Raw genomic sequence first — 23,921 nt, 5'->3', positions numbered from 1 at the left:
TTGTGAAAAATTACTTCAAGCAATACCTTATAGGTAAAGATAATTAGATACATTACAGACACAACTATGCCCTCGGATAACATGCCACGCTGCAGCGGAGAGAACAATAGATTGACACAGTACTCAGCACTGGAGCTGCCCAGAACTTGATGAATGGGATACTTGGGAGCATAATATGAATTATACAATAATTTGTTGTCCTAGAGAGAGCTATTAGTCATGACAGATAGCATTGATAGCTGTATCATTATTTATTCACTGCTTAATGAAGACCAGGAATGTGTTCAGTGTTACAGTAGGTCTATAGCTGATGCCGGCCTTTAAGGTTACATTTAGCTTTTCTTAAAATCATTAGAAGCTGGCTGTTAAACCTATCTGTTTTGGTCTTTTTTTTTTTTTTTTTTAAGCCTTAGCTTGGTCAAGTACAAGATATATTCCACACAGTAGAAGTTTCTATTGAACAAATATAAATACTTTTGATACTTGGCTAAGTGGGTAATATATGATATTCAGAACACCAAGGAATATAGATTTTTCTAATAAAATGTTACTTTGAAATAGTGCACTTATTGCAAAATATGCCCTGTCACAGAAGAGCACAAAATCAGTGGAATAAAAAGCAGCTTTTAAAAACGTATTGAAACGTTGAAATTTAGATGTAGACAAAGACATTTAAACTCCACTAATTTCAGCTTTCAATAATATTGGGACCACATGGTTGCTCATACGCCAGGCTGTTCTAACTCATCTTACTGCAAATGAGAGATCTTTCAACACTGTTTGCATCCCTGTCACCCAGTTTTTGTCTTCCCCAAAGGGGAGGGTATGTCTCTGCTTTTGCTGAAGCATTATGGTTTTTTCTACTGAGAGAAGACATAAAGCAGAAGACAAAGTTCCTAACCTTAGATATTTTTTTTAATGGAGCTTCTGCTACATTTCCACCTAGCAGGGTTTTTTTTAACTGGATTGTAATTGCTCAAATTTCAGCAGCAGCTGCAATGACGTAGAATCGTAGAATCATAGAATCACAGAATCACAGAATCATAGAATGGTTTGGGTTGGAAAGGACCTTAAAGATCATCTAGTTCCAACCCCCTGCCATGGGCAGGGACACCTTCCACTGGACCAGGTTGCTCAAAGCCCCATCCAACCTGTCCTTGAACACTGCCAGGGATCGGGCATCCACAACTTCTCTGGGCAACCAGTTCCAGTGCCTCACCACCCTCACAGCGAAGAATTTCCTCCTTACATCTAATCTAAATCTACCCTCTTTCAATTTAAAGCCATTACTCCTTGTCCTATCACTATATGCCCGTGTAAAAAGTCCCTCTCCAGCTTTCTTGTAGGCCCCCTTTAGGGACTGGAAGGCTGCTAGAAGGTCTCCTTGGAGCCTTCTTTTCTCCAGGCTGGACAATCCCAACTCTCTCAGCCTGTCCTCATAGGAGAGGTGTTCCAGCCCTCTGATCATCTTCATGACCCTCCTCTGGACTCACTCCAACAGGTCCATGGCCTTCTTATGTTGGGGGCCCAGAGCTGAACACAGTACTCCAGGTGGGGTCTCATGAGAGTGGAGTAGAGGGGGAGAATCACCTCCCTCGACCTGCTGGTCACGCTTCTTTTGATGCAGCCCAGGATACAGTTGGATTTCGGGGCTGCAAACGCACATTGCTGGGTCATGCTGAGTTTCTTATCAGCCAACACTCCCATGTCCTTCTCCTCAGGGCTGCTCTCAATCCACTCATCACCCAGCCTGTATTTGTGCTTGGGATTGCCCTGACCAATGTGTAGGACCTTGCACTTGGCCTTGTTGAGCTTCATGAGTTTTGCACAGGGCCACTTCTCAAGCCTTTCAACGTCCCTCTGGATGGCATCCCTGCCTTCAAGCATGTTGACCACACTACACAGCTTGGTGTCGTTGGCAAACTTGCTGAAGGTGCATTCAATCCCACTGTCCATGTCACCAACAAAGATGTTGAACAGCACCAGTCCCAATACTGATCCCTGAGGAATGCCACATGGTGTGGAGATTTTGTTAAGATTTGGAAGGCCAGCACATCAGTTTAACTCACCCAGGCCCTGTTGTGGTCTTGAAGCTCTCATTACAGGATAAACTGATCAACAAAATAATCTGTCTTCCAAGACTTGGAAGAGTCTGTAATATTCATAAAGACTTTATAAATACTACTGAAAAGAAAATAATGTGGTATTTTTTAGAGGTCCCGGTCAAACATAGTTCCTACTTATCTAAATGGAAGCTAAAATGTCTCATTATTTCCCATGATCAAGAATCTAATGTCTGAGCATATATCCATCCGTATTAAACACAATGAGTTTAATTTCTTTCCACTCACACAACCTAAGCAATGCTGGCTGCACATCCTGTTATGCTGTAATAAATCTAAGTGTTTCATGGGGATCTATTGTGCTGCACTGCTCTCCACTTACAGCAATGATTCTTTCAATTGCTGCTTGTCTGCCCAGTCACACAGGTGTGCAGATGAAATACATATATTTCTCCTGATAAGAATATTTGGATTCACACAGTCATGAACCCTCTGGAAGTTAGAGTGACAGCCAAGATTTTTAACAGCTCCTGAGCAATGAAACCAGACAGTTGCTATCCATTATGCTTTTCCTCCCACTTAACAACAAAACAGACATTAAATGTAAATTACCCTCAAGAGATGACAAGTGTGGACTGATTCTGGTCTTATCTTTCTAATAGCTAAGGCTTTGTACCAGAACCACTAATCATCTTGAGCAACCCCTGTTTCAATGGCTGGTGAAAGCTGCTCTGCTAGACAACTTAAAAAATTTGTATCCTGTAGTTGACTCCTGGTAGGAGCGTGTGCTCTTCTTTTGCATTTAGAGCTGCAGAGTACTCAGATGTTCTTTTCCAGTGTTGTGATTTCTGATATGCCAGAGCAAGAATATCGGAATTGCATTATGGCCTGACTGGTCTGAGTATCTTTCCTCCAGCAGCATCATTAACAAGGCCACTTCAGAAGGCAAAACACCACATTGTATTCACACTCTTAGATCTACAGGGTTATTAAGCTATAGATCATGCCCACATTCACTTTGATCTCAGTGGCAACCTTGATGTCCCACCTCCCTTTTCCTTCTTTGCATGCGAATATGCTTTGGTAAAGATTTTGCCCTGGTGCTACATGGAATATTATTACAAGTTCCGTTCCAAAAATGCAAACGAAGAGAAGATTGGCTGAAGAAGATGTGCCAAGATGTGCTGAAAAGGAATTCTTCTGCCTAGAAAGAAAAAACTAATTTATAGAAGATTGGAGCTTGGAAGCAATCCTATTTCATCTTGTCTTTAATGACCTTGGCATGAGAGATAAAAGTATGCAAATGACAATTGTATGGTACAAAATTAGACATATTACCAATACAGCAGATGATGAAAATAACACATGGGAACAGACAAGAAATTTAATACTTCAAAGCACAAGGTCATGCACATATCGACGACTGGTTATAAAGTGGGAGCTCATAACTTTGAAATGATTGAGAAGGATAAAGATCTGAGTGCAACTACGTGAGCACAGAATAAATGTGTGCCAAAAAAACAGGCAAATACAAATCTAGGGGAAGTCAGTGACATATTTCCAGCACAGCTAGAGAAGTATCAACATGTACACACATATGAAGACTTTATTTTGAATGCAGGGGACAATTCTACTCATTCAGGATCAAAATGACTCAAATTAGAACGACTGCACAGGAATATTATGACACAGGGAACATGTCATTCAAGGAAAGACTGTCAATCTTTGCTTGGTTAACAAAGTAAATAAAATCTAAGAAGGAAAATGCCTATACTCAATAAATGTTTCTTAAAGTGAAACACTGAGGAGGTGCACTTGTATATAATATACAATATAGAGTAATCTGTAATATATTATATTAGCCATATAGTAGCCAATTATTAATATGTAATATACAATATACAAGATATGGTAAATATAATTTAATATTACAACTATATAATATATTATATACCACATTGTATTATTTTTATTAATTACATTATATCATATTATATTATTGGATAAAATGTACTTTACATGATATAATATCTTTTATATATTTTTATATGTAGATAGATAATAATAATATAGACAGAGATAATATAATAATGAATAGTGGGATAATATAATAGTGGTTATCTAATACAACAATATATTATATTATTATATATTGCAAATTATAGGTTACTTTTTGTGTAATTATTAAAATTATGCATTATATATTATAGATTGTTGAAGTGTAATAAGTCTATATTATACATTATATAATTAAATAAAAAATATTAATTATATGTAATCTAGAATATAATGTTAAACAAACTACATTAATGTTGAAAAAACATGTTAGGTTCGCATATGGTACAAAGTAGCAATGATAAGGGAATTTACAGATATTTGCAGGACATTCTGTCTATCCTCGGTTAATATGTTAAAATTATTTCCATTTGACTCTTAAGAGAAAAAAAAGGCTTTGAAAGGAACAAAAATACTTATAGTAATTTGCTAAAATTGTTACATTACATCAAAAAGTTGCAAGCATTTTTAGGAGACAGAATTGAGAAAGTAAACTGCAATTGCTACACCATGTGGTCAGGGTGACTTTTGTTCTCACTTACCTGTTCTTTCCCTGAGTAGTGACTATATTAAATCAACAATATCTAAGGACTTGGGCTCACTAAATCTGATGGAGTAACATTTATTGACTACAGTAAATTTGGATATAACAATGATTTTGTACATGCAAAATCTAATATTACCTTTTGAATTTATGAAATAATACAGAGATTCTTAGCAAAAGGCATTTATCCTCCAAAAGGCTGTTCTACTTTCCAATTTTCTCTTTTGTGTTCGTAATTTTGGGGCATTGTAATTACTGTTGGCTAGAATACTAAAAAAATAAAAATTAGAACTGGTTCTCTGTGTACACTTATTCAGGGACTGCATGTTTCAGATTTAAATATATACAGATTTCAACAGGAAAAATGAGAATCTGTTCATATTTCCTCAATCATATTTAGCATTAATGTCCTCTATATTAATAAAAATCAATCAACATTATCTTTCAAGTTATCTTAATTTCATTACAGCAGCGAGACATACTCCAAATGTCACTACATTGTAGGGAAGAGGAAGAGGAAGAAAGAGCCCTTCATTTCTAAAAGGACTTTTTTAATACCAAGGATTCCATGCAAAATATTTCTGTTCATCTCCTTAATGAATTTCTTTGTGCTAGTTTGGAATCATTTTCTTTGAGCATGCAAATATGCACAGTGTGCTTCAGGCAAAGTCAAAGTTATTAAAAACCTGAAATCCTCTTCTTTAATCCCTATTAATAATTGTATAAATGCAGTGTTCTGATAATCCTCAAAAAAGGGTATTAGGGCACATAAATGTCGTAAGATGAAAGCTGCGATCATGAGTTTCTCACACTGTAAAAAACACCCTCGTGAACTACCTTGAACACAGATTTACTGAATTTTAAACTGGCACTTCATCCCTGTTTCAGCAAGCGTCCTCTGCAGATTTAATGATCAGGAACATCCTCCTGATGCACGCTGGGAGATACGGCTGCAGGGTTCAGACCGCAGCGGACACCGTGTCAGATGAGACAGAGCTGCTTGTTAGGGGTGAGTATGCTCGCGGTGCCACCTGAAAATGCAATCACCAGAAACTATTGTACCAGGGAATTAAAATATGTAGGCTTCAGGGACATCTGTGCTATGCATTATTCAGATTTTATACTATTGAAAACATTTGTGACTAACCTACTGTCTTTGAAAGCACTTTTACCATAAACTGACCTGCAGACATGGCAATGAAAAACAGCAGACAGTTGGTTAATGGACTTACAGTCTTAAGAGAGGCAATAGCACAAAAGGTATCCAGATCAGTTAAAATGTAGATAATTAGCATTCACAGGCCTGTGTAAGGTAGGTATGATGAGTTCTATGCTTTTTTATGTGATGCTTTACACTTCAACTTACTGTCAAGCCATTCTCTCAGGTTTAACGGTTTAGGGTTATTCATTCACTTCCAAAGAGGAGGGACCATGCAGTGTTTTGTAAAATGATAGATATGAACAGTGAACCAACAGCCCCCTAATATGACAGAGATTTGGGGTTTTTCACACATGGAATTGACACCACCAAATTTTGACTGCGTCTTTAGACCCAGTCCCGTAATCTGTTGAGTTGCTTTACCTGTCATTTAATGGTCCTGATTATGCACAGGAACATAGAGTCATTGTCCTGCAGGATCCCAGATTATATCTAGGACACCAACTAGCTTACAACAAAGCAGGACATTAGCACCATATGTGCATTCTGTTAAGCAGAGTATTTCTGCCTTCTGCACTACTTGTGTCTGTGTGCATGCACATGTGTGTTCAGTGCCTGATGGGACTTGAGGACTTACACTCCACTTACTGGCATTACAACCACTGGGTCCTGCAATGTCAAGATAGATGGATGCCTGCTAGGTAGCACAGCTGGGTAGCCTTACTATGGTTTATACTTTTTTTTGAAAGAATAAATCAAGGTAGATATTTATTATCATTTGAAAAACTGCAGATAAAAAAAATCAAATCTATTTAGAGATTATAATCTTTCAGAGTACTTATTCTACCACATTGCACCACATATTTAGATTTGATATGTTCATATCCATCACTTTCAGGACAAATAGATGCTTTAAATGATAAAGAATGTTTCTGGCTGACTGCAGGGCTCTTCACATTTTGATGAAAGTAGCTGTTAAATATTTCCATAAAGTCACTTTGAGGACCATCAGATTTCTGTGAGCTATGGCACTATTGGGATGGTGGTATTCAGTTGCTTCGACACAGACATGTAATGCCATTTTAGCTGCCTTATGAAATCTGATTCATCCTTGTGGCTTACGCAAGACCTTATGCGTTACCTTTACCTCTCTCAGACAGGAGCTGGAGGCTCTATGGATAGGCAAGGCAATCTCAACTTTAATGCCATTGAACTTATTAGTGGCAATAATCTTTTAGCTTACTATTATCCAGGACACTGCAGACAGGCTACAAAATTATTTTTTTAAGAATAGCGGTTATATAAATGAGTTTATTTAATCTGTGTAGAAAATAAATGCTTCTCTGAGGAAGAGGTTTGAGATGAAAAACAAAAAAGGGCATTGTAAGCAGTATCAGAATGTATACATGTGGGTGTCTCATTACCATGCCACCTTGCTGATGAAACGAAAACTATGACTGCTTTATAATGGAATTTAAATTCAAATATATTTGAATTTACACTTACAACGTTCTCCTCTTCTTGTTTCTACAGTTGGGTAATTATAGGATACAGTAAGAAATGTTTGCATCACTTTCACAAGATGCTTTATACTGTGTGACTGCTTTTGTCCTGATGTAAAATTCAGTTTTCATGAAATTATAGGACATGGTTGGTTTGTTGAAGTAGTTAATTTCCTTAAGATATCTGTAAAACTTATGCAAATGAAGGCAATAAGATCCTACAGTGTCAGTATTTCTTTCACCAAAAAATGTAGGATGGTTTTGTTTTGTATTGCAGAAAATGTTTAAAGCTTATTCAGTGCAAAGTTGTTAATGATTATCCTTTATAGACTTCAGCATTTCAAAAATCCAAAATATTCAGGAGAATCTAAACTATTTCTCCTTATACTGTTACAGGCATTATATTTTCATTTCAGTATCTTTAACTCTTTTTTCTCCCCCTATCTCAGTTTATAGAGTGCACTCAGTGGTCTGCAATTTGACACTGATGATCCCAAATTGCAGCACCTTTCAAACTTCTTTAGGTTTAGCATTTGGACATACTGGACATTGCTTAGGAGAAGAGACCAGCAGCAACAGATGTTTCAATAAATATTTGAGTAAACTCTGAAGAATTCCACCTGACAGAGGAAGTCATCATCTATGAAGAAAACCCATTGCCACCATGCAGTAAAGTCTGAAATCCAAAGCTATATTACACTTTATTTCCAGTATAGTTTCTAGGTAAAATAATTTCATTTAATGCATATTACAAAATATCTTTGTGTTTTAAATGTTACAGCCCATGGCCAAACTGGGATAGCAGAAGCTTTGTTATGAACTCTTAGAAGTACCAATATAAGCAAAGTTCCAGCACATCCTTGTTCTCACCTTAACTCTCTCTCCTTTTACCTCTGCAGAGAATGCCAGTCTTGAATGCTGATAATATCATACCAGCATACAACATTTCAATCATTAGTTATATTGTAAGGTTCATCTATTTTTTTAAATATATCGTTGCAATTTTTACCCAAAAATTGTTCTGCTTACACCATTTCTACAGGAAATAAATTGGACATACAGAATAAATTAAATTTAAATCATCTAATTTTCTTTCCTTTAGATATTCATGTATATCAGAATTATTGCTATTAACAAAATGACTAATTGTATACCAAATTATGTATTCAACTGGTGCATTATTTTTAAGTAAAAGGACAGTTTTCCAGAACTTTATACAAGTGGCTTGGAAGACAGCTATACCTTGCTGCAGCCTCTCCAGATGGAGGAAAGAGAAACAAATTCTTTGCAGACTCCTATTGCTCATAACTAACACGCTGGTCTTCAACAGACAGACGTTCACCACTGCATTTCCAAGCAATTGCAATGTCTCAGTATCATTTATTGTGAAGAAAGCATGGAGTATCCTTAAACCATAATTATCTTTTTTGAAACCATTCTTGATAATTGCTCTATTGGAAGATCCCTTGAATATATGCCAGGGAACTGTCACTATTTTTGCCCTTGTTCTTCTTTGTTCTGCATTATACAGTAGAAGTTAAATTCCAAAAATGTCACCAGTGAAAGACAATCTGAAGAACAGATAATGAATAGTGCCAAGTAAATCTCAATTCTTTTGAGTCTACTTACAAGAAGGTAATTTATGGTGCAAGAAGATTTCTGAATTTACTACGTATGTATGTAAGTGTGTGTGTAAGCAACAAAACAAATCAAGATAGCAGCAAGGTGCTATTCTGCAACTTTCTACAATGGGTTATAGATTTTTTAAAACCATTTTTAAACCATTTTCAAATTCACTACCTCACAGTTCTTGATTTTAGGTAAGTTGCCGCGAAATACATGTCTAATATTATTTCCATAATGATTTTTAGGTAGTGCATCTCTTTCAGGAACACTTCAAAACTATATATGAAGATATTCTAGATCATGTTTGGACAAAACCAAGATTCAAGTCCCATCAGCACCTACTATTCAAAACAAACCTAAATACTTTACTAAGTGCTTTGAAAATGTGATTAAATTATGTATATTAAAGTAAGAAACAACTCTTTAGTGGTCCCTAGTAATTTCTCTGCTCCTTAAATGCTTTTTTTCCAGCCCAAGTTATTTATTTTTCCCTTCCTATTTCATTTTTCTAATGCTACCAATAATGCGGATTTCATTAGGAGGAGATGTTCTGCTGGTAGCTGGACCTGTCAGGCAGTCCATTAGCTTTCCAACTTAAGTGTCTTGCATTTTAATCTTGGAATAGGTTGTGAATGAGAAGTACTACAGTAGTCTCATGCTAGTCAACAGTGACCTTCAGAGGTCTACTGTCCTGACATACCTGACATCATCTGTTTATATTCCGGTAGGCTACTACCTAACTTGCAAAAGCATTTCCTCTCCAAAATATGGTTCTACAAAATTCTCTGCAATTCATCATCACAAGTTTTTCTTATTATTATGTACCTAAATAAATAAGTCATGATCTTACGTTCATCCATCTGAGATCCACCATCCCCTCTAGATAGACACCTTAATGCTGTGGAAGTCCCCAGAGGGGTCTTTTACTCTCTGAATATGGGGAGGACGAAAGAGAGGATTCAGCTCAAAGGCCAGGACTGATTTAAGGCAGAAGAGGCGATGCCAACCGCTTACAGCTTAGCTCGGTAACTGCAGTGGTCATCTACAAGGTAGGATATCTCTTTTTAGCTGTCTCAGACCCAGCCTCAGAATCACACTTGTCTCTCTTCAAGAACATGCTATCCCTGAAGGCAGCAGATTAAGTGGGATCAAGATGTGTTCAGCCCCCTTTCTGAGGCAGAGTAGCCAGGAGCACAGAAGTCAGGAGACAAACAAATGAGAGCTTGACGTGTAAGGCACAATTTAGGGTATCTCTAGCAACTCAAATATTTGCTTCTTTCATTTAGTTGACTACTGCCCCAAAAATGAACATAGACCTCAGGGGAACCATTGTCAACAGCTTAAGGCAATACACTGAAGTGTGTATTGGGAAAGGGAAAAGCTAAATAACAGGCATGCGCCCTCTGCACTGGACTTGCCCTCCAGCAGGGCAATGAGGCAGATAGTGGTAAAGCCTTCAATGTCACTGCAAGATTTTCTGGAAGACAGTCATCAGAGCCCTTAGCAGCAGAAGAAGGCATATAGGGCAGGCTGATACAGCTCAAGGACATCCAGAAGAGAAAACAGCTTTTCACATTAAGTGGTAACTATTCTGGCACCAGGCCTGCGCAAATGTGCCGCTTCAGAGGAATCCCGTAACAGGAATTATGTATGTCTTATGGTCAAAGAAATAATTTTAGTGGAGGGAATGAATACAACAAAAATCACAGCTGTGGACTTACATTCCTGACACCCAAGTCATTGCCTGATTTCACTTCATTTATGCCTTCTGTTGTTTGCTCACTCGAGGAAAATATGTGCAGAATAGCTGTTTGCCATGCAAACAAGGATGTTTACAGGAGAATATAGATATTTGCTATACAGTCAACAAATGTTTTCCCCAGCACATGAAGTCTTCAGCCATTTAAGAAACAGAAGTGATTTATGATTTTTATGAATGTCAATACTGTTCTTGACATCAGCCCAAGAATAGTTTTCCCTTATCACATGCTTTGTCTGGCTACCAGCCTTTATTTATCCACCCAGATCTTCAAGTTTCAGTGAATATTAAGTAGCAGAGAAGCAGAATAGCAGAATGTTTCAGCTTGGCTGGTTTTCCATCTATCACTGGTACACCAGAAGTTGAACTGTCTCTATACTGATTTTTCACAAAGAAGTGATTACCAAAGCATAAGGCTCTAATACAGGATAAATATGCATGTCATGTTCTGACACTAATGATATGATCACAAACATGGTTACCAAGCACCCCGGTACCAGCCAGGAGACTTGCATCTCACAGATGTCTCAGGTGATCTTGTAGACAGCAATGTGTCAGGTTTCCTCAAGACAATGCCTGCTTGGTAAGTTAATTTGTTTTTTAAAGCCTGTCCTCCAAAAAGGGCTTATATTCTTATTTCCCCATTATGCTGTAGAAATTTGAAGCAATCTGTGCATTCATATTTTCATTTCAAAGGATGTCTTCATGACCCTGTGCTTCCACCATGATTCATTGTAGAGACATTTATAACACCAAATACTTCTGTCATAAAAAAGGTTGACACTGTGAAGGGGCTTAACCTTTATTACCTTACGTTGGTCCAATCAACTACATTTAAAAAGGTCAACAATGTTTTTCACTTTGTGTTTACTTAATTCATCAGTACAAAATCTGTTACTCATAGACAGGGAGGTTTTGAAGAACACCAGCAGAACTTATAGCTAAGAGCAGAAGGCTACTTCTTACATTCAATTCTGGCAAAAAAAAAAAAAAAAGAAGTATCCCTTTGCTCTTGAAACAGTTTCTAATGAACTCATTTAAAGCATTGTTTTGCCATAGGCTGCAACAAGTAAAAGCTTGAGTAAAAAAACTCCTATCAAAACTAGTTATTGTATATTCCTTGCTTTTTCTTCTGCAAGTTTGGAGGGTTTGCTTAGAAAAGCATCTGTACAGATCAGCAAAGAAAAATAGTGGGAGTTGGGAATGTCACACAGGAGTCTAACATGCTTTCACAAAGATCAGCGTGAGCCTCCCTATAGTTTGTTAAGAGTAGAGATCCCTGTCACCTGCACTGAGGTGAGTAATAGTCCTAGTGCAGCAGCAGTTTCCAAGAAGACCAGGGAGTTTCTTGCAGATTAGAGAATCACTGCAAAATTTGCCATGATGTTATTATCTGATGTGGATAAGGACAATGTTTCAAACATTTAGAACTGAGCGAGTGATTTTTCCTATATAAACCTCTATATTGTTAGCAATGATAGTGACACCACAAACACCAATATAGGTTATTTTTCATAGTTATCCCTTTCTTGCATCATTTCTTTTTTAGGATCATCATGATGCATGATTTCCTTTTAGGATCATCATGACTGAGTTAGAAATACAAGGTCGTGAAGTTAAAGGATTTTTTTACATCTGTAAAAGCTTCAATGCCTAATCAACGGTACCAAGTCTCCAGTATTTTAATATTTATTTAATAAATGAAAGCTTTTTATCATAATAAACTAGTGGTTTCAGTAATTTTAAGTTGACAAATAAATTCCATCACTTAAGTCCTATTTGTAAATTACTCTTGCAAAGCTGGTTTACAATACATTATACCCAAGAGAGTAAGTAGCATTGATTGCAAACTACTCAGATGCTGGATGCTGCATTACACATTGCCTTACAAAAGTCTATGAAGCAACCAGCTCATCTCCAGATTACCAAACTTTCTTTCACATTGCTCCACTTACTTGTTCTAGATATCTGGTTTTGCAAAGGAGCAAAGGGTACTAGTCCCAAAATGGCTTATTCAATGTTTAACTTTCTGCAATCTAAACAGTGTAAACTGTAACCTGTAGCAACAGATTGACGCTACAAGGTAACTAAGTCTTGGCTTGCATAGCAAAGAAAAATACAAGTAGCTCTTTGCAAAGGAACTACAGTAATGCAATAGCCAGGCAAGTTTACTCAATTTTTTAATTTGAGGTGCTAACTTACAAAAAGTGCCATCTGGAACAAAAAAAGGTCAAATAAATAAAATGCAGAAAATTTTCTGTGTTTCTTTGTATTCATCAATGATGATGTAAAAAATTGTTTCAGCACATCTAGTACTTTTAGTATTTCACATATTTACATAAAAATATTTTATGTATTACATATATATTATATAATATGTTTTAGGAGAAACTAAAGACAAATAATTTATTGGTCTCAGTTTTGTTACCAATAGAACTGTGCTCTCAAAGCATTAATAGAGTTAATTTTGTTTCCAGTACTATCTCATTGGTCTCTACTTAAGGATTTTAGTAGATTTAGATGTCAGATATTTTCTGGGTATTTTAGTAATAGTTTGTTCACTTTTTTTTGCTTTTATTATCCTTTTCACTCTTACTGCTCAAAATGTGTTTTCTATTGTTATGGATGTCAATAGACATTGTGCTTTTCTAGAGGAAGAAAAAAATAATGTACAGTCTTCTTAATTCTCTGTATCAATGCTGTACACCCTTGGAAACTTATTAGCATATACAAAGCTAAGTAAAATCCTTTGAACTATACAAATATTACTACAACATTCATGGCAGGAAGATTCCTTACAAATAAGATGAAAACCAGCTTTCTTCTACAACGTATAACATATATTGTAAGACTGTGCACTGAAAGCTAACCAAATGCATTGTGCATGCCTACTGTAAGTAAAATGAGCTTTAAGATCAAACAGCTACCTGGAAGCTGTAGGATCTTGAAATGGAGCAGAGAGCAATCCTGTAGTGTGAAGGGATGAAAGCCTTTGTGACTGTGATCTGTGGTTTAAGAGTACAAATTTTGTGGTCTAAAAATAAAAAAGAGGTTAAAGCTATTCATCTTGTAGACTGGCAAAACTACCAATCTAAGCAAGAAATCCACTCACATGATATATTTTTGGAGAAGTAATGTTTCCTCTGAACTCCACTGACCTGGAGCAAATATAACGCAGGAACTGCTGGTTAGGTTGACCACACTGCTCCTTTCAGTTGTGATATTGCCAATAAAACTTAAAGACAAGCACTTGGGTTTAAAGGCCATCAAACACAACATTATTAAATGGAACGTAAACAAGGTCAGCAGATTCTTGCTGGTCCTTGAAATTACATTTGAGCTGTAGCAAAGGCCACGAAGATGCCCTAAGCACAGACCCCCATTAATTGGACTCACAGAATATGTCCATAATAGTAAACTGCTCCCTAAGGCCAATGGGTACAGCAGAGTTCCCATCCACACAGCTACATTCCCAGTCCCCCTCCCCTCTCAAAACAGGACAAGCATGACAAACTGCCTGTTGGGATCTGCCCCAGCCCATGATAATGCATTAATTGTGCCAAGGTATTGGCTGGGAAACTCATAGTTGCAGAGGGTTGAAATTACGATAGGGACTGCATGACAACATAATAGCCCATAGAATCAGTGCTAGAGTTCATATGTGTGCTGTAGCCCTTTTCAGTATACCAGTGCAGCTGAAACATTTACAGTATTAGAAGATAGTATATTACTATAGATGGAGCATCAGCCCTTTAACCCACAGACTCCAGACCAAAACATTTCCAGCAATCTGATCTTGTAACAGGACCTTTGTTATATCTTCAATGGTGTGAAAGGGAAAGAGATTCATATCTTTAAAAAGTTTTTTTTTAAGAGTTTAAAAAAGATCCTTTGTTCTGTCTAAGAAACTTCATTATAAACATCAACTTAACTTATATCTATAACTTCAGTCAAAAAAAGTGCCTAGAAACAAGTACAAAAATACAAATCAGATGTGGTGATGTTCACAAACTCCGTGCCTGAAAGAAAGACACCCATGCACTTCTGGGAGTGCCGGTGCCCGCACTGTGATTGCAAAGAGTGAAGGAGGCAGCACGGACCAGAACTGGGACAGCTGCAAGTGCTGCCCTACAGTGCTAAAGGTAGTCAGCAGGACATGCCAATGAAAGAGGCATGTCTAAAACTCAGTCTTTTACCCTATTTGGGACCTGCTAGTTATGTCATACACAATGCAATTCATAGGCTACTGGTGCTTTTCTGCCTAAGGTGAAGTTTCAGTTCATGAGTTCATGTTCCCTGAGCTGGCCATACATTTTGTGTCAAGTCACAAGTGCCGCTACACAAAGATTCAGCTCAGAGGTTCCGGACTGCAGTCTGGCATCTGAGCTCACAAGACTGAGCAGATCTCAAGGTTGCCTTGCCCAAATCCCCTATTTTTAGGTTTGTACAAGGCAGAGAAGTCATCAGGGCAAAGGAGCACAACATGATGTATGTACCACCAAAGGCCTTCTCAGGCAGGACACCAGGGATTTCTCCTGACCCTTATCCCTGGAATGAGTCAAGACTATTTAGGTTGGAACATCAATGTCTTCTCTTTCTTACCTTCCAACCCTGAGTGTAACTTCCCTGTCTATCCTGCTGCTGGTTGGGGTATAACCTCTCCATCTGCCCAGGGCCTTCATGTAGCTACCTTACCAAAATCATTTGGGTACACCACGCGTGGAGGGACTAGGGATATGGATGTATCCACTAAAGCCATAGTGCCTATCGCATTTACTATACATTGAACTTTGTCTCCATCCTCTTGTCCCCCACCATGTGCAAACACATCATCTGCCATAGGCAGGCACAGCAAAAGGGATTTATGCTGCAACAGTCAAGCTCCTGTTTTATCAAGCACTTTTTCTATTATTCTGTAGTTACTGCCTCTTTCTTTTCCTCTTTCTCTTAACCTCTCATCTCCTTGATGACAAGCCAGTACACCTTGTCATTCAGAAAGCAAAAGCTTGAGGTCAAGAAATTTGTGTTTGTGAACTGCTACATATCAGATTTCTTAGTTGTTTGGTAAAAGTAAGAATTATCCTGGTCAGGCAGCAGTGGAGTAAATCAGTGCACATTCTGGAATTCACAGGAAAGGGCACTGCCTCCCTGAATGACTACGGCTATTATTGGTAATAGTCTTTCACTCTCACATTAACATTGTACAATGGCAAGTAATCTAAAGGACCCCTCAGGATGATCATTTCAACAATAAAAAGACACATAAAACAAGTTTGCCAAAATGCAGTCACGCATGTCCTGAAATGAAGTGTCAATCTATGGAATTGCTCTGAGAGAAGATAACTGACTAATATCCTTGACGCTGGGTTTCCAGTGCTCCTAGAGCTGCATAAGAGCCTATCGCATCCCCAAATGTCTTCTCTATGAAGGTCGACTGCACTGTAGTGCATTTATGACCAGTCATTTTCTGTATAGTTTCCAGAGAAGCATTTGAGCAGACCATGCATTTTTTCCTCAATTGGCTACTCTCAACTAAAAAATTGTTTTAGAGATCCTGAACAATAACACAGCCCTTGGGAGAAAAGCTTCTCTGCATTAGCCATCCAGCTGACACCATGAATGATTACATCCAAGCATAAAATTTAATGAGATTTCTACAAAAATGAGTGACATCTGCATAGCACTCAGGTCCTGGCTAGCTGTCATACATTTGTCATCACTGAAGCTTTTGTCCTTTATTAATCTGCTTTCAAGAATGCCTGCTGTTGGAAATGGAAATGCTTTTTAGCAGTCATCCTACAGACTGTAAGAGCACACATCTCAGAAAGCATAATGACACATTGTCATGCCTAGGAATGCATTTAAAAGGTTTAAAAAACATGAGAGATCTCCAACAACAAAATATATTGAGAATTTAGCAGGAGACATCTGCATAAATATATTTTACATCCTTTAATATAAAAAAGATGCCTGTTCTTTTGCCTGTAATACAGTGGCTAGAAACTCTTTATCAGCATTCGGTGTGCATGGGAAAAATATTGTCGTAGAGGAAAACTACTAAAAAATTTCCCTTTAATTTTGTTTGTGCTTGGGACCATGATATAATTCTGGGCCTAGGGCTCCAACCCAGTAAAAGCATATGATTATATCAAGATCCCAGCTTTCTTTTAAACTTTCCCTCATGGCTACAAATAAAAATTTCACTAGTATTTTCCTACATCAACAGATAGCCTGAAACAATAGATGATGGAGATTGAAGATCACCCTATTTTATTAAATTAGCCCCAGGACTTGCTATTCTGAGACGAAGGCATGACCTGGTGCTTCCCATCAAAGAACAGCAAACACTTGGCAGGAAGGCAGGAGTGCAGAGAACACATCTTTCTGCCTGCCATGTTTTCTCCCAGGAAGAAAAGCAAAACCTTTCAACTGCAAATGAAGACAGGACTCCAGAAGGCCAAGAGTCACGAGGTGTCCAAGGGGTGGTACCATCTTCTCCCAGCACTGTTTGTGACGCGATGAAAGGCACTGACAGCAGCGAAGTCCAGCCTGCTGAGCAGGCAGAGCAAGGGAAGAGGAGAGACTCCCAGCACTGAAGCTGCTCACCACCCATGGAAGTGGAAAACCTTGTTCTTCCTATACCCCAGAGATGCACCCTGGGCTCCAGGGAAGAGGACTGCAGTGTGTTTTGGAGACAATCTTCTTCCATCATACATCCATAATACTAAACTTTTCTGAATTCCTTCCATTCTTTGACTTGAAGGAATTAAATCCTTTGAATTTCAAACTTTGGTCTTTTTTTGTTGTTGTTGCTGTTATTTCTAAATGCCATATATTTCCAACATTTTAATGTCAATTAGTTGCTTGTACATCATTGCCAAGCAAACAGAGGCAAGTGAATAGCATAAATTGCTTTCTCATTTAAAAGATTCAATGTCACTTTCACTCTAAAGCTATAGAGCCCAACTGTTACAAAACTCTGATCATACTGTTGTCATAGCTCATGTAAACATGCTTCTATTGAAGGCATATCAAAGGAAATATAAAGCTGTTTGCAGCTGCAAATGACAAAAAAGCACAGCAACTAAAAATATTTCAGTTAATGGGATTTTTTAGCCTTTGATATTCAGATAGATTTGTTTCTACTCATGGACTAAGGATTCTAGCCAGCAAAAGGTTTAATTGCATGAAATAGCACTAAAATATAATAATGCTGAGCTCAGTAATGCAGAAATCCTGGCTATAACTGCCGCTTCAAATGGAAGCACCAGACCTGAGTGTTTGCCACCCTGATCCGCAGGTGCTGAGCTCTGACAGTTCAACAAGTGGGACCACCACTCATCACAGCCCATGGGAGCAGATATATCCAAAGGACCTGCTCTACTACAGCTCATGATACATGCAAACAGCACTGAGCTCCAGCAAAAGTGTAGTAGCAATTGCTTTCTAGTAATGAAGTTGTTTCTTTGATCACCCTTCCTGCAGTTTCATTTTGGGAGAAAGCGTCCAATAGTGCATTTCTGATTTCACAGTCCTCCATGTGTGCAGGAGCAGAAGAAAAACTTCAGCATTCAAAAACAGGAGGATGGAAAAGAATCAGAAGCGTCTTGGATTCCAAGAAAATCCAGACTTGTCATAAATAACTGTAGCTATTAATAATATTAATATTTTACAAAAGTATTAAGTCCTGTCCTTCAGGGCTTAGATAAGCTTTTGAGTATAATAAACCACAAAAGAGAAGTTTATTCTGCATTTATCTGTGACAGAGATGCACATTTTCCCCTAAACATCTGGTTACAACAACTGCGGAATAGGTTCCTGAACCAGGAGAACTTTGCCTCCTATTTATTTTGGCAAGTGCAAATGCACAATGTTTTCAAATGCAAGTAATGTCAGTATCAGAAAGAATTAAAGAATAAAATTGGAGGCGGGTGTGGGAAGTTATAGCCATATTTTTCTTTGCAAAGTCATGTTTGCTACAAGAGATATCACTTATTGGATCAGTCACATGGCCTATACAAATGGTGATTAGCACGTTCTCATTTGGTGCAGCTAAGTGAAATAAATAATCCTTTCATTTTTGTTTGTTTTTAATGGAACCATAGTAATTATCAGCATTCAAAATATTTGGGTTTGGGTTGGGTTTTGTTCTGTTTTTAATACCTTTCAATCAAACAGTTAATGGACTTCCAGCAGGGTAGTAATCCAAGTGGTTTCCCTGAATGAGTGAATTTGAGTGAAAGGATGAATGCTGTATTCTTGATTCAGTTATTAGTAATACTATTGTTCTTCAAGAAGCACACCCACCTGTGCTTCATTTTGATGACTATTTGTCTTTCCTGCTGTCATGTCTCACACAAAAAGAAGATGTGATTGCAACTGTTCAGTCTAGCCTGGATGCTTCTTAAAGTTGCTCTTTTTTTTCCTTTAATTTTAGGTTCAGAACAATTATAACGGAGGATTTTTTTAATCTGTTTCTATTTCTAGTTCTTCCGCTGTCACTCTGACAAGTTAATTGATACTCACCCACACAGCATTTAAAGAGTAGAAACAATCACAATTCACCAGCAGAAATCATGGAAATGAGGTATCTCCGTGAAGTAGTAGTGTGAATTTTAACCCTTGTATTTCATGGATATTGAACTCCACTGGGTCCCTACAGAATGCATCTCCTGTATTATTGCTGCTCAACTGCGATGATGGTGTAGTCTGTTTGATTATTCCACTTTATTTCTAGGTCCTCCTGGTCCCCCAGGGGTTGTAATAGTGGAGGAAATTACAGACACCACAGCAACACTCTCCTGGAGTCCTGGGGCAGACAATCACAGCCCTATCTCCCTCTACAACCTGCAAGCACGCAGTCCATTTTCTCTTGGCTGGCAGACCGTAAAAACAGGTGAGAAAAACTTTCACACAGCACAAGTAGACTGTTCAAAACTCCTGCTCATCACAATAATAACCACTGGCAACTGCAGGAACAGATACTCTTAAGGGAACAATAATAAATTAAAAGCACTGATTTTTTTTTTTCTTTTTTCATTCCTTTCACGTTACTTAGCAACAGCTCTGAAAGGACAACAGAAAGACACCTGCCATGATGCATCTGTGAATAAGCAGAAAGCTCTCCCCTAAATCCTTCAATCTGTGTCTTTTCAGGAGTACCACAGTGCCAAAAACCTAGCTGTGATTTCTAACATATTAGATCCTTGATGTCTATCATTTCTAATGGACATATTGTATCACAAAGTCCACTTGCCATTGAGGCACTGCATGTGGGCGTCAGTTTTCTGAATGACCTACACATTTCTTTACTGTCTATAGTTCCAGATGTGATAAGTGGTGACATGGAGTCTGCTATGGCTGTTGAACTGAACCCTTGGGTGGAGTATGAGTTCAGAGTTGTAGCAACCAACAAAATTGGGACTGGAGACCCAAGTGCACCATCACGACTGATCAGAACCAATGAAGCAGGTAAGAAGAGGATAAAAACATTAATTTTCCAGGACTACCAGAAACAAAAACTATTTTAGTATAATAATAGACCTATTCTCTTCTCCCTGATACACATCTGTGTGTTTAGTCATCACTGTTCCAGGGTGATATTCTTTGTAATGGGGAGCCAGTTTGGTTTAATTATAGGAATATTGTTTAATTTACAGAAATTTCAAATAAACCCATTCCCTGCTGTCTTACTTCATCTGGGCTTTCTTACTCTTCATCTTACACTTAAGCCATTGCTGCCTGCCCTCTGGCAGACTTCCAGTGCTCTTCGATTGTAGGCTGCTTCTCAGTCTCTTCAAACAACTGCTCCCAAGCAGCCTCTCCCCGCTTATTCTTCATAACTTCTCTCCTTGAAGGTGCACAGAATTTTTTTCAGCAAGACGGGGAAGCCATGGGAAGCTGCCTAATTTGAAATACCTTGTGCTTTAAGTGTTTCTTTGTCATGCACACTCTACCATGAGCTGTTATTGCACTTAAAGAAATTTCATTATAGTTCTAACTGGGATGGTACAGTGGGAGCCCAGGAACAACTTTTTATATCCTATTTGAAAAACTGCAGTGGTCTCAGAAAGTTTGGAAACCTTGGCAGTAACTTGGGAAGAATGAAAGGAGATAAAGAAGGAAAGGGAATCTGAGAAATATCACTGGGCAGCTACAGAGACATGTTTTAAGAGGCAGAAAGAGATAGAGATAGGGTTTGAAGAAAGCCTCAGAAGAGAACTGCATCTCAGAACACTTTCAGATTTTTCTTCATTCTTCTTCGTTATTTAGGAGGCCTAGAGAGTTTTGAATGTTTTGATGTTTCTTCAGCTGAATAATTTGTACATAGTTTATTGATCATACAGAATACAAGAGTGAAAATTCAAAGATTCCACTTGAATTTGAAAGTATTGCTGATTTTGTATTTGTAAATAATCTGGCTGAATACAGCAGTTGTGTTGCACTCTGTCTTCTCATTAAGGGAGATTATAAGAGTTACAAGTGGCAATGCCAAAATGTGTCCACCTCTCTCATTCTGAAGTAAAATTCTTATCTTTTAAGATATGTTAATCCTGTGCCTCAGCTCCATATGTCACGGGTCTATATATATGCCATTCATAGCAGAACGTTCAGGCTGATTTTCTTAGACAGAACCACAGAATCAACTGAATAACTGGGGCTGGAAGGGATCTCAGGAGGCCTCTGGTCCAGCCTCCTACTCAAAGCTGGGTAAACTGGCTTCAGAGCAGGTTGCTCAGGGCTTTGTCCAGTTGAGCCTTCAAAACCTCCAAGGAGGCAGATTGCACATCCTCTCTGGGCAACCTGTGCCAGCAGTTAACTAATCTCATTGTGATTTTTCTTTCGATATATCCAGCCAGAACTCCCCCTATTTCAGCTTATGACCACTGTCTCTTGCCCTCCCACCCTGCACCACTATGGAGAGCCCATCTCTGTCTCCTCAGTGACCTCCCTGTAGGCACTGGGAGCTTCTGTTAGGTCCCCCAAAGCCATCTCTGCTCCAGGCTGAACAAGACCAGTTCCTCCAGCCTCTCCCCATTAGGGAAGTGCTCCAGCCCCACCATCCCAGTGGCCTCCCCTGAACTTGCTCTAGCTGATCAACAGCTTTCTCATTGAGGCACCAAAAATTGGATACACTATTTCAGATGAAGTCTAACAAACCTATCTTCAGTTGTAATAAGACTTTTTATTTTTTTCTGCTTTAAATAACTGTGTGGCTGCTAGCTGATATTAAACTTCACTGTACAATCACAGACCTGCACTGAAGTGATTTGATTCCCATTCACTCATGTGGAAGGATGCTTCCTTTCCATCTCTCCCCCTCATCTTCTGCAAGCTCTCCACATTGTGAAACTTGATAACTTTATAGCAGAAGCTTCCAATGATACATACTTTGTTCCATTAAGAAAACGAGGAAAGGAAAATGAAATAAAAAAAACAAGCTACTTTCATCTCAAATGATTTTCAACAAAAAACTTCTTTCACCACCATTATTCTTTCCTTGATTTTGTACCATATTTCACTGGCAATGAAAATTATGCTGGACCCAAATGTTTGAATGACTTCTCGATTTATTCAGGTGGTACGTATCAGAGGGAACACAAACATTCTGCAAGAAGTTATCCTGTAACAGGTTGCACCCCTGGGATTATGTTCTTTCAGATTTATGAGTATGTATGTTCCCTGTTTTTGAAAGGATGGTTCAGGATTGTAATCAACCAGATGTATTTAAGCTCTGAGTGAATGTTTTTCTCACAGACTGAAGTTTGAAAATGTTAGATTTCATCTAGCTGTCATGGGGTTTAGGTTCCTTCTTCTTCTTTCCCAGTGTTTACCAAACAAAGGCTGTATTTACTAAAACATATTCCTACAACTCTAGTGAAAGTCTTCTTCATGCACATCCATTTTCAATATTCCTTTAGACAATCATTAAAACTTTACCTTTGTAAAAATGAATTGATAAATCATAATAATGACCAGTAAAAAAAAATGTGGGTCAGACAAAGCATGCAGTATGCGGTGCATTTTCACCCAGTGATTTGTATTAATTTCTGGGTAAGTCCACTATTGCTGCCATTGGAAGGAACAGAATCTTTAACTCAGGTAGCAATGATCTGTACTCCAGTACATGGGGCTCCTCCTGATAAAGAGCACTGTAACTGATAATAATGCAGGTCTTCTTGAATAATAAATCGGTAACGTATTAGTTCAAATAGCAAAAAGGCCACACTAGATGTTTACTTGCTCTTTCAGCTTCCCAGTTAGGAATACCTTCTTGCTACCAGAGTTACAGCTGCACGAATGTCGTGTTAGAAGGGACTGTTTTGTAGCATGACATTGAAATCCAGACAGGTGCCAGTAAAACAACTTAAGAGCCTTCAGAGAAACTGAAACTGAATTTATTTGGTGTGCCTGCTTAACACGGCATGGTACAGCGGAATTCTGTTGCCATCACCTCAATTTCAAAAGACCTTTCCTTAAAAAAGTTGGTTTCTGTTTCAGTTGTGAATGGTTTCGGGTTTTGTGGGTTGTTTTGTTTGTTTGGGGGTTTTTTTATTAAAAAAGATAGATGCAGTGTCATTTTTTTTGTTCTATAGCAGGAGTGAGAAGGCAGAAGTTACAATAAGATATAACTTCCCAATTTGTTAGAACCTGCAAAGAGTTGTAAAGTCAGAACAATAACACAATGGACTCTGCTTTAAACAAAGAACCAATCAAACAAAAAAAACTGTTACACATATAATTCTTTGCAAAATAGCATGCTGCTCATAATTTTTTGGCACTCTTGAAATGCCAGAGGCTTCATGATCTGCTTAATTCAGGCAGCCACTTTTTCCTGATCTCAAGATATTCCTGAAGTCCAGAGCCTGTTTAGCTCTGTCCTCTGAGACACTTTCAGTGATTGTGTGAATTATCACACTTGGTGTAGTTTTTAGGTGCCAAAGTCAAAGAGACAGGAAAGCTAGTAACAGTTTTCATTGGGTTTCATACATGGTTTTCCAAATTAGCACATTAATATCTATCTTAGTGTGGTACAGTGATCCATTATTTTTCAGAGTCCCTCTATTACTAATTTTTTAACTGAAAACTTCAAGGGAAAATCTCTATTAACATGGGCTCCAGTTCTAATCTTATAGATCTCAAGACACGTATGTGAAAGGACATTATATTTCAGAAAGAACATGGCATCAACTGCTCTATTCATGACCCAGGC

The 23,921-nt window shown here is 38.1% G+C and overlaps 1 protein-coding gene across 5 annotated transcripts in view; it reads left to right on the top strand.

Annotated features, from left to right (window-relative positions):
* The window catches only part of CNTN5 (contactin 5), a 672,838-nt gene that overhangs the window by 613,108 nt on the left and 35,809 nt on the right, over positions 1-23,921 (top strand). For all 5 annotated transcript variants that reach the window (XM_069808329.1, XM_069808328.1, XM_069808331.1 and 2 more), the window contains 3 exons: positions 5,551-5,671; positions 19,446-19,604; positions 20,030-20,179. In XM_069808329.1, the coding sequence (XP_069664430.1) occupies positions 5,551-5,671; positions 19,446-19,604; positions 20,030-20,179 (430 nt within the window). The remainder of the gene's footprint in view (positions 1-5,550; positions 5,672-19,445; positions 19,605-20,029; positions 20,180-23,921) is intronic.

Source organism: Haliaeetus albicilla, chromosome 20 (assembly GCF_947461875.1).
Source record: "Haliaeetus albicilla chromosome 20, bHalAlb1.1, whole genome shotgun sequence".
In the NCBI taxonomy this organism is placed as follows: Eukaryota; Metazoa; Chordata; class Aves; order Accipitriformes; family Accipitridae; genus Haliaeetus; species Haliaeetus albicilla.
This window is presented reverse-complemented; position numbering and strand designations above follow the sequence as displayed.